Below are 12,138 nucleotides of genomic sequence, written 5' to 3' on the forward strand. Positions count from 1 at the left end.
GTCATCACTTAAAGTTACTCAACAAAGGATGAAGGGAGAAAACACTTTTCGGTTTTTTATATATATATATATATTTTTTTATATTTATATATTTTTTTATTTTTTATTGAACTATTAAACAGATAAGAACAGATGGAGTTCAGGTTTTTTTTAATTTTATTTTTATTTTACCTTTATTTAACCAGGTAGGCAAGTTGAGAACAAGTTCTCATTTACAATTGCGACCTGGCCAAGATAAAGCAAAGCAGTTCGACACATACAACGACACAGAGTTACACATGGAGTAAAACAAACATACAGTCAATAATACAGTAGAAACAAGTCTATATACGATGTGAGCAAATGAGGTGAGATAAGGGAGGTAAAGGTAAAAAAGGCCATGGTGGCGAAGTAAATACAATATAGCAAGTAAAACACTGGAATGGTAGATTTGCAGTGGAAGAATGTGCAAAGTAGAAATAAAAAATAATGGGGTGCAAAGGAGCAAAATAAATCAATTAATTAAATACAGTAGGGAAAGAGGTAGTTGTTTGGGCTAAATTATAGGTGGGCTATGTACAGGTGCAGTAATCTGTGAGCTGCTCTGACAGTTGGTGCTTAAAGCTAGTGAGGGAGATAAGGGTTAAGAGGAAAGTGTATCAAAGTATTGCAACCTGTTACAAGAGGCACAAAAATAGTTTTTAACTTGAGACGCTGATATAAATGAATATACAAATCTATCCTAGTTATTAGTTTCATCTGTTAAGGTAGTTACCAATACTGTCTGTCCAGAAGGTAAAGTATTGTTCAGGTAGCTACCAGTACTGTCTAGAAGGTAAAGTAGTGTTAAGGTAGTCACCAGTACTGTCTAGAAGGTAAAATATTGTTAAGGTAGCTACCAGTACTGTCTGTCCAGAAGGTAAAGTATTGTTAAGGTAGCTACCAGTACTGTCTGTCTAGAAGGTAAAGTATTGTTAAGGTAGCTACCAGTACTGTCTGTCTAGAAGGTAAAGTAGTGTTAAGGTAGCTACCAGTACTGTCTAGAAGGTAAAGTATTGTTAAGGTAGCCACCAGTACTGTCTGTCTAGAAGGTAAAGTATTGTTAAGGTAGCCACCAGTACTGTCTGTCTAGAAGGTAAAGTATTGTTAAGGTAGCTACCAGTACTGTCTGTCTAGAAGGTAAAGTAGTGTTAAGGTAGCTACCAGTACTGTCTAGAAGGTAAAGTATTGTTAAGGTAGCTACCAGTACTGTCTGTCTAGAAGGTAAAGTATTGTTAAGGTAGCCACCAGTACTGTCTGTCTAGAAGGTAAAGTATTGTTAAGGTAGCCACCAGTACTGTCTGTCTAGAAGGTAAAGTATTGTTAAGGTAGCTACCAGTACTGTCTGTCTAGAAGGTAAAGTAGTGTTAAGGTAGCTACCAGTACTGTCTAGAAGGTAAAGTATTGTTAAGGTAGCTACCAGTACTGTCTGTCTAGAAGGTAAAGTATTGTTAAGGTAACTACCAGTACCGTCTAGAAGGTAAAGTATTGTTAAGGTAGCTACCAGTACTGTCTAGAAGGTAAAGTATTGTTCAGGTAGCTACCAGTACTGTCTAGAAGGTACAGTATTGTTAAGGTAGCTACCAGTACTGTCTGTCTAGAAGGTAAAGTATTGTTAAGGTAGCTACCAGTACTGTCTGTCTAGAAGGTAAAGTATTGTTAAGGTAGCTACCAGTACTGTCTGTCTAGAAGGTAAAGTAGTGTTAAGGTAGCTACCAGTACTGTCTAGAAGGTAAAGTATTGTTAAGGTAGCTACCAGTACTGTCTGTCTAGAAGGTAAAGTATTGTTAAGGTAGCCACCAGTACTGTCTGTCTAGAAGGTAAAGTAGTGTTAAGGTAGTTACCAGTACTGTCTGTCTAGAAGGTAAAGTATTGTTAAGGTAGCTACCAGTACTGTCTGTCTAGAAGGTAAAGTATTGTTAAGGTAGCTACCAGTACTGTCTGTCTAGAAGGTAAAGTATTGTTAAGGTAGCTACCAGTACTGTCTAGAAGGTAAAGTATTGTTAAGGTAGCTACCAGTACTGTCTAGAAGGTACAGTATTGTTAAGGTAGCTACCAGTACTGTCTGTCTAGAAGGTAAAGTATTGTTAAGGTAGCTACCAGTACTGTCTGTCTAGAAGGTAAAGTATTGTTAAGGTAGCTACCAGTACTGTCTGTCTAGAAGGTAAATTATTGTTAAGGTAGCTACCAGTACTGTCTGTCTAGAAGGTAAAGTATTGTTAAGGTAGTTACCAGTACTGTCTAGAAGGTAAAGTAGTGTTAAGGTAGCTACCAGTACTGTCTAGAAGGTAAAGTATTGTTAAGGTAGCTACCAGTACTGTCTGTCTAGAAGGTAAAGTATTGTTAAGGTAGCCACCAGTACTGTCTGTCTAGAAGGTAAAGTATTGTTAAGGTAACTACCAGTACTGTCTAGAAGGTAAAGTATTGTTAAGGTAGCTACCAGTACTGTCTAGAAGGTACAGTATTGTTAAGGTAGCTACCAGTACTGTCTGTCTAGAAGGTAAAGTATTGTTAAGGTAGTTACCAGTACTGTCTAGAAGGTAAAGTAGTGTTAAGGTAGCTACCAGTACTGTCTGTCTAGAAGGTAAAGTATTGTTAAGGTAGCTACCAGTACTGTCTGTCTAGAAGGTAAAGTATTGTTAAGGTAGCTACCAGTACTGTCTGTCTAGAAGGTAAATTATTGTTAAGGTAGCTACCAGTACTGTCTGTCTAGAAGGTAAAGTATTGTTAAGGTAGTTACCAGTACTGTCTAGAAGGTAAAGTAGTGTTAAGGTAGCTACCAGTACTGTCTGTCTAGAAGGTAAATTATTGTTAAGGTAGCTACCAGTACTGTCTGTCTAGAAGGTAAAGTGTTGTTAAGGTAGCTACCAGTACTGTCTAGAAGGTAAAGTATTGTTAAGGTAGCCACCAGTACTGTCTAGAAGGTAAAGTATTGTTAAGGTAGCTACCAGTACTGTCTAGAAGGTAAAGTATTGTTAAGGTAGCTACCAGTACTGTCTGTCTAGAAGGTAAAGTATTGTTAAGGTAGCTACCAGTACTGTCTGTCTAGAAGGTAAAGTATTGTTAAGGTAGCTACCAGTACTGTCTGTCTAGAAGGTAAAGTATTGTTAAGGTAGCTACCAGTACTGTCTGTCTAGAAGGTAAAGTATTGTTAAGGTAGCTACCAGTACTGTCTAGAAGGTAAAGTAGTGTTAAGGTAGCTACCAGTACTGTCTAGAAGGTAAAGTATTGTTAAGGTAGCTACCAGTACTGTCTGTCTAGAAGGTAAAGTATTGTTAAGGTAGCCACCAGTACTGTCTGTCTAGAAGGTAAAGTATTGTTAAGGTAACTACCAGTACTGTCTAGAAGGTAAAGTATTGTTAAGGTAGCTACCAGTACTGTCTAGAAGGTACAGTATTGTTAAGGTAGCTACCAGTACTGTCTGTCTAGAAGGTAAAGTATTGTTAAGGTAGTTACCAGTACTGTCTAGAAGGTAAAGTAGTGTTAAGGTAGCTACCAGTACTGTCTGTCTAGAAGGTAAAGTATTGTTAAGGTAGCTACCAGTACTGTCTGTCTAGAAGGTAAAGTATTGTTAAGGTAGCTACCAGTACTGTCTGTCTAGAAGGTAAAGTATTGTTAAGGTAGTTACCAGTACTGTCTAGAAGGTAAAGTAGTGTTAAGGTAGCTACCAGTACTGTCTGTCTAGAAGGTAAATTATTGTTAAGGTAGCTACCAGTACTGTCTGTCCAGAAGGTAAAGTATTGTTAAGGTAGCCACCAGTACTGTCTAGAAGGTAAAGTATTGTTAAGGTAGCTACCAGTACTGTCTAGAAGGTAAAGTATTGTTAAGGTAGCTACCAGTACTGTCTGTCTAGAAGGTAAAGTATTGTTAAGGTAGCTACCAGTACTGTCTAGAAGGTAAAGTATTGTTAAGGTAGCTACCAGTAATGTCCAGAAGGTAAAGTATTGACACTAAATGGTACCTGTTCAGAGTTCTCAGCAGGAAGCTCCTCTGTATTATGTTGTAGAATCATGATCTCTCTCTGGAGTCGAGCTTCCAGCCTGGAGGCAATCTGTTCCTCCTGAGTTTTGGTGTTTTCCTTGATAGACAATTACAGCCAACACATTAGTATTATATTAAACCAAGACGTATTGAAATACAGGCAGAAAGGCACATTTAACTTGAGCTTGTAAAAATTGAATAAAATAAAATGCAAAATAAAACTGCAACATGCCACTTTTTAACCTATTGCCTTACAATGTTTAATATACTGTCCATCGTCCTGGTGGCAAGAAGAAACTATAGACACACCCACCTCTTCACTATCTACCACACACTGGTCCAGGCTATAGACACACCCACCTCTTCACTATCTACCACACACTGGTCCAGGCTATAGACACACCCACCTCTACACTATCTACCACACACTAGTCCAGACTATAGGCACACCCACCTCTTCACTATCTACCACACACTGGTCCAGGCTATAGACACACCCACCTCTTCACTATCTACCACACACTGGTCCAGGCTATAGACACACCCACCTCTACAGTATCTACCAGACAGTGGTCCAGACTATAGACACACCCACCTCTTCAGTATCTCTCTCATTCTTTATGACATCGTGGTTCATGTGGTTCTGCAAGGCACACACCAGACAAACAGAAACCTGGTCTGTCTTACAGAAGACCTCCAGAGCTCTGTGGTGCAGTTGGCACAGTTTCTGCTCCAGGTTTCCAGTCACCTCCACCAGGGTGTGTCTCTGCAGAGCTGCTACGGTGTAGTGATGTCTGACATGGCTCTCACAGTAGGAGGCAGTGCAGGTCAGACAGGACTTCACAGCTTTGAGCTGTTTCTCAGTGCAGAGATCACAGGCCACATCTGCAGGTCCAGCATAGCAGTGCTTGGGAAGAGCAGGGACCTTGAACCATGCCTGGTGGAGTTTCTCAATCACCTTCTCCAAGGATGAGTTAGTGAGGAGGTCAGGACGTGTTCTGAATCTCTTTCTGCACTGGGGGCAGTAGTAGTCTCCTGTCTGGTTCCAGTAGGTCTCAATGCACCGTCTGCAGTAACTGTGTCCACAGGGGACGGAGACTGGCTTTTTGAGAACCTCTGTACACACTGAACAACTGAAGAGGTCCTCTGTCAGTAGACTGGCTGTCAGCACACTGTACACAATGTGGTAGAGAAATGTGGTTGCTGTTTTAAAGACTGTTATACAGGAGCTAACCTACTAGATTTACAGGAATGTGGAAGTTGTTTTAAGGACTATTATACAGTGTAGTAGATGTAGTTGTCTATAGGAATTGCCATCACATTTACAGTCCAGGAGATTTAGTTGTCCATAGGAAATAACAACACATTTCCAGTCTGGTAGATTTAGTTGTCAGTAGGAAATTACAAGACATTTATAGTCTAGTAGATGTAGTTGTCTATAGGAATTGCCATCATATTTACAGTCTAGTAGATTTAGTTGTCAATTGGAAATGACAACACATTTGCAGTGTAGTATATTTAGTTGTCTATAGGAAATGCCAACACATTTACAGTCTAGGAGATTTAGTTTCCTATAGGAAATGACAACACATTTACACTGTAGTAGATTTAGTTGTCTATAACAAACGACAACACACTTGCAGTCCAGTAGATTTAGTTGTCTATAGTAAATAACAACATATTTACAGTCTAGTAGATTTAGTTGTATGTAGGAAATGAAAAGACATTTATAGTCTAGTAGATTTAGTTGTCAATTGGAAATGACAACACATTTGCAGTGTAGTATATTTAGTTGTCTATAGGAAATGCCATCACATTTACAGTCCGGTAGATTTATTTGTATGTAGGAAATGAAAAGACATTTATAGTCTAGTAGATTTAGTTGTCAATTGGAAATGACAACATTTGCAGTGTAGTATATTTAGTTGTCGATAGGAAATGCCAAAATGACAACACATTTATAGTCTAGTAGATTTAGTTGTCAATTGGAAATGACAACACATTTGCAGTGTAGTATATTTAGTTGTCTATAGGAAATGCCAACACATTTACAGTCTAGTAGATTTCGTTTCCTATAGGAAATGACAACACATTTACAGTCTAGTAGATTTAGTTGTCAATAGGAAATGACAAGACATTTACCGTCTAGTAGATTTAGTTGTCTATAGGAAATGACAACACATTTTCAGTCGAGAAGATTTAGTTCTCTATTGGAAATGATGACAAATTGACAGTCTACTAGATTTAGTAGTATATAGGAAATGCCAACACATTCACAGTCTAGTAGATTTCGTTGTCTATTGGAAATGCTGACAAATTTACAGTCTAGTCGATTTAGTTCTCTATTGGAAATGACAAGACATTTACCTTCTAGTTGATTTAGTTGTCTATGGGAAATGACAACACATTTTCAGTCGAGAATATTTAGTTGTCTATTGGAAATGCTGACAAATTTACAGTCTAGTAGATTTAGTTTTCTATAGGAATTGCCATCACATTTATAGTCCAGTAGATTTAGTTGTCTGTAGGAAATGAAAAGACATGTATAGTCTGGTAGATTTAGTAGAATAAAACATCCCACTGAAACATCCCACTTTTTAACCCACTGCCTCACTATGTTTAATATACTGTCGAATGTCCTGGTGGCAAGAAGAACCTACCCACCTCTTCAGTATCTACCACACGCTAGTCCAGACTATAGACACACCCACCTCTACACTATCTACCAAACACTAGTCCAGTCTATAGACACACCCACCTCTACACTATCTACCACACACTAGTCCAGACTATAGACACACCCACCTCTTCACTATCTACCACACGCTAGTCCAGACTATAGACACACCCACCTCTACACTATCTACCAAACACTAGTCCAGACTATAGACACACCCACCTCTACAGTATCTACCACACACTAGTCCAGACTATAGACACACCCACCTCTTCATTATCTACCATACCGCTGGTCCAGACTATAGACACACCCACCTCTACAGTATCTAGTCCAGACTATAGACACACCCACCTCTACACTATCTACCAAACACTAGTCCAGACTATAGACACACCCACCTCTATAGTATCTACCACATCTAGTCCAGACTATAGACACACCCACCTCTACACTATCTACCAAACACTAGTCCAGACTATAGACACACCCACCTCTACAGTATCTACCAGACACTGGTCCAGACTATAGACACACCCACCTCTACAGTATCTACCAGACAGTGGTCCAGACTATAGACACACCCACCTCTACAGTATCTACCAGACAGTGGTCCAGACTATAGACACACCCACCTCTACAGTATCTACCAAACACTAGTCCAGACTATAGACACACCCACCTCTACAGTATCTACCACACACTAGTCCAGACTATAGACACACCCACCTCTTCAGTATCTCTCTCATTCTTTATGACATCATGGTTTCTGTGGTCCTGCAAGGCACACAGAACACAAACAGAAACCTGGTCTGTCTTACAGAAGACCTCCAGAGCTTTGTGGTGCAGTTGGCACAGTTTCTGCTCCAGGTTTCCAGTCACCTCCACCAGGGTGTGTCTCTGTAGAGCTGCTACAGTGTAGTGATGTCTGACATGGCTCTCACAGTAGGAGGCAGTGCAGGTCAGACAGGACTTCACAGCTTTGAGCTGTTTCTCAGTGCAGAGATCACAGGCCACATATCCAGGTCCAGCGTAGCAGTGCTTGGGAAGAGCAGGGACCTTGAACCATGCCTGGTGGAGTTTCTCAATCACCTTCTCCAAGGCTAATTAGTGAGGAGGTCAGGATGGGTTCTGAATCTCTTTCTGCACTGGGGGCAGTCGTTGTCTCCTGTCTGGTCAGGCTGGTTCCAGTAGGTCTCAATGTACCGTCTGCAGTAACTGTGTCCACAGGGGACGGAGACTGGCTTTTTGAGAACCTCTGTACACTGAACATCTGAAGTGGTCCTCTGTCAGTAGACTGGCTGTCAGCTCACTGTACACACTGAACATCTGAAGAGGTCCTCTGTCAGTAGACTGGCTGTCAGCTCACTGTACACACTGAACATCTGAAGAGGTCCTCTGTCAGTAGACTGGCTGTCATCTCACTGTACACACTGAACATCTGAAGAGGTCCTCTGTCAGTAGACTGGCTGTCAGCTCACTGTACACACTGAACATCTGAAGAGGTTTTCAAGACTGGCTGTCAGCTCACTGTACACACTGAACAGAAGAGGTCCTCTGTCAGTAACTGGCTCAGCTACTGTACACACTGAACATCTGAAGAGGAATGTCAGTAGACTGGCTGTCAGCTCACTGTACACACTGAACATCTGAAGAGGTCCTCTGTCAGTAGACTGGCTGTCAGCTCACTGTACACACTGAACATCTGAAGAGGTCCTCTGCAGTAGAAGCTGTCAGCTAAGGACTGACTACAATGTGGTAGAGAAATGTGGAAGCTGTTTTACAGACTATTATACAGGAGCTAACCTACTAGATTTACATGAATGTGGAAGCTGTTCTTCACTTACCTGGCATCTTTTCCAAACATAATGGGCCTGTCCATGGACCAATCACTCTTCATGGATAGACACGCCCTCTGTTGTTTACCACTGTGGAAAGATCATGGAGGGTTTTGTCATTGTGTGGATATGCTAAATTTAATAACTATCCATCTTTGATGTTGACTGTTTGGATATTTCTAAATGCACAGAAACATAAATATTTGGATATTTATATATGACAGAAACATAAATATTTGGATATTTTTAAATGACAGAAACATTAATATTTCGATATTTCTAAATGCACAGAAACATAAATATTTGGATATTTATAAATGGCCAGAAACATAAATTATTTGATATTTGTATATGGACAGAAAAAACAAGTATTTGTATATTTCTAAATAGACAGAAACAAATGTTTATATTTCTATTTGATTGATCCATCAATAATCTAGACCTACAGTATATACAAAAAGTATTTCAGAATATTTTTTTGTTCATTTTTTGTGTTGCTAAATTCCTAGGGATATACACACATTTTTGTGTGGCTAAATTCCTAGGAAAATACACACATTTTTGCATGGCTAAATTCATAGGAAAATACACACATTTTTGCGTGGCTAAATTCATAGGAAAATACACACATTTTTGTGCGACTTCATTCATAGAAAAATACATTTTGGGGGAGGGAAACTTTGGAAAATCTTTTGAAAGTTATTAAAGCAATGCGTGATGGGAAATGGTGTTCTATCCTTTTTTTGTGTCCCACATTTATTTATATAAAATATAAATATTTGTTAATCAACCAGGTTGTCACCAAAATAATAATAATATATTAATAGCCTTAGATCGTTTTTTTATTTTTTATTAATGCCAATTCTGTTTTCTATTCTTGTTTTCACTTCATACTTTGGCATACTGGTGCACTTGTAGTCAAACAGGCCATTTTATTGCGGAGTCAACAGTAGACCCACACAATTTTCTTCATAACACATTTCATATTCCGTAGAACCTACATTACACCCTTTTTTTTATAATACATTTAATTCAAGTTTCTAATTCAAGTTTCTGTGTTCATTACATCATTTATTTCCTAATCCATTTTATACAAGGCTATGTACAATTTTATGAGGGTTGCCAGATTGGAGAAAAATAACAGATTATTCCGTTTTTTTGTTGTTGTATTGATTAGGGTATTCGATTGGGGAATGGGGATACACATTATAATACATACACACACAAACACTTACACACATATACACACACACTCACTTTGTTTGTACTCATGTTACTGCAAACTCTTGACTTTTTAATTAATATTTTTTATCTAGTTGTCATGTATTCATTATCTTTAACTGGTTAAATGTTTGTAGGTTGCATGTTTCAATAATGATAATCATGCTTAAATAGTTGTAAATCTCTGCTTGAATTGGTATATTTGGCATTTTTATATATATATATATATATATATATATATATTCTATATTTCCACTGAAGAAAGCAATAAAAATTACTACTGTAAATAAATGGACACTTCCTGTTACAAAACGGAAATGGTTATCCATAAATAAATGGTCAGAAATGCTCAGTCTGAAGCCACTCGGCTATGGGTTTCACAGCCCTATACTAATGATACAAGTTGTATCACCTCAAAAAGGGTTTATTTACAACCTCTGGGGTATAAGATGTTGGGAATAGTGGCATAGTCTGGCATATAACCCATAACTTGAGTTCAGTCTTCGCCAATGGGAACCAAGATGGCTGTAGCTTTGTCCTGTATGACTGTGAAAGGCCTTTATTCTAGGCCGTAGAAAATCCTACATCCATCTCATTCGATCAGGATGGATCAACAATGATTCACATTTCTGGTTTGCATCCTAAAAAAAAGGATAGTTTTGTTTTGCTGCATAACACCCATTATCTGTCTACCTATATGATGTCTGTCAGGTTATTAGATATATAAGCTTCAGTCACAACATAACACCATGTTTGTAGTAACCCTTTTAAACAGGTCGTTTGTAAATCTGTAGAATGTGTTTGTTTTGGGTCCACACTTGTAAATGAAAACAGTCACAAGAGGTTTTTTCTTCTGAATAACTGGTCAGGGAATAGCACTTTCCATTCAGCTTCAGACAACTTGGATGTAAAGACTTGATTACACCTGTAGTGACTACTTCTATCCCGTCACGCCCGTTGTTGCTTATCCATCGTTCACTAGATATACTAATGTAACTAAACCCAACACAATGTTGAAAAACAGGAAAGGCTTCACACCACTAGATCACATGACTAGACGTGAGCTGGACGTGATCTCAAACCAATGTAGCGGAAGACAGTGAAAGCTGCAACAGAGAATTTTTTGTCCAGGGCTTATAGCACCAGTATCCCAAAGTATTAAGGTGAAAACAAGCATAGAAAACAGCATTGGCATTAATAAAAACATAAAAATAAGGCTACTTTTATATTAGAAATATTTCAGTGACAACCTGGTTGAATAACAATATTGGGTTGTTAACACGTTTTTTTCGTGTGTAAATAAATGTGGGACACAAAAAAAAGGCAGTATAGAACACCATTGCCCAAAATGCATTGCTCCAATAACTTTCAAAATATATTTCCAAAGTTTCCCCCCCGAAAAATTGTTATTTTCCTATGAATAAAGTCACACAAAAATGTCTGTCTTCTCCTAATAATTAAGTCTAAAACATTTTTTTTTGTATTTTCACATAAATGAAGCAAAATCTGCTTAAATACTTTTTGTACATATTTGCACAAATTGAGTGTGAGATTGTGTTGCAATGATATATACCTACTACCAACCTGTCTGGTAGTATATTGTTCCTACTACAACCCATAAACCAGGTAGCTGTGTACCTACTACCAACCTGTCTGGTAGTATATTGTTCCTACTACAACCCATAAACCAGGTAGCTGTGTACCTACTACCAACCTGTCTGGGTGTATATTGAAAACCCTACTACAACCCATAAACCAGGTAGCTGTGTACCTACTACCAACCTGTCTGGTTGTATATTGAATACCCTACTACAACCCATAAACCAGGTAGCTGTGTACCTACTACCAACCTGTCTGGTTGTATATTGACCCAACTACAACCCATAAACCAGGTAGCTGTGTACCTACTACCAACCTGTCTGGTAGTATATTGACCCTACTACAACCCATAAACCAGGTAGATATATACATACTAATTAGCTTTTCTGAACAAAATAAGTTGAAAAAATGTATGAAATGTGTTGCTTAGGACCCGACAGTTGAGCCAATTTGCTAGCCTGAACTCATCCACTCACGGGCTGAGCTCGCTGTGCATCAACGCCACTGAACAGGGGTGTATTCAGTAGTGCACACAGTAGCAACAGAGAAACGTTTTGCAAAAAAAACAAGAGTTTCTATTGGTCAAATACAGGTCGGTCCCTCCCGTTAGAACGTGTATAGATGTATTTCCCTTCTACTTCCGTGTATAAAAAAAAAAACAAAAATTTGTGGCGCGTTCAGCAAGATGCAACGTTTTGGAACGCAATACGCATGTGGAATAGCTTCGACTCTAGGCTACTGGTGGCATTTCTATAGGCAACGTTTGGCTACTGAACGGGACAGTGTTTTAGTCATCACTAGCAG

At 38.8% G+C, this 12,138-nt stretch overlaps 1 protein-coding gene across 1 annotated transcript; it reads right to left on the reverse strand.

Moving 5' to 3' along the window:
• Window positions 1-2,903: 2,903 nt before the first annotated feature.
• Window positions 2,904-7,949, reverse strand: LOC121843503 (E3 ubiquitin-protein ligase TRIM47-like). Its single transcript, XM_042313121.1, has 4 exons — window positions 7,883-7,949; window positions 7,484-7,779; window positions 4,595-5,233; window positions 2,904-4,096 (listed from the first exon to the last, which is right to left on the reverse strand). The coding sequence occupies exons 1-4, from the start codon at window positions 7,947-7,949 to the stop codon at window positions 3,935-3,937; spliced, it is 1,164 nt and encodes a 387-aa protein (XP_042169055.1). The 3' UTR covers window positions 2,904-3,934.
• Window positions 7,950-12,138: the final 4,189 nt, after the last annotated feature.

This window comes from Oncorhynchus tshawytscha, unplaced genomic scaffold (genome assembly GCF_018296145.1).
Source record: "Oncorhynchus tshawytscha isolate Ot180627B unplaced genomic scaffold, Otsh_v2.0 Un_contig_543_pilon_pilon, whole genome shotgun sequence".
Classification (NCBI taxonomy): Eukaryota; Metazoa; Chordata; class Actinopteri; order Salmoniformes; family Salmonidae; genus Oncorhynchus; species Oncorhynchus tshawytscha.

What these genes read in the sequence shown, in the direction of transcription:
- LOC121843503 (XM_042313121.1), bottom strand. Translation starts at nt 7,949, where the DNA reads ATGTTCAGTGTACAGAGGTTCTCAAAAAGCCAGTCTCCGTCCCCTGTG. An exon ending in TCTTCTGTAAGACAGACCAG is followed by an intron (nt 5,234 to 7,483) that starts GTTTCTGTTTGT and finishes TAAATCTAGTAG; the next exon opens with GTTAGCTCCTGTATAACAGT. An exon ending in ATGAGAGAGATACTGAAGAG is followed by an intron (nt 4,097 to 4,594) that starts GTGGGTGTGTCT and finishes TTGTCTATCAAG; the next exon opens with GAAAACACCAAAACTCAGGA.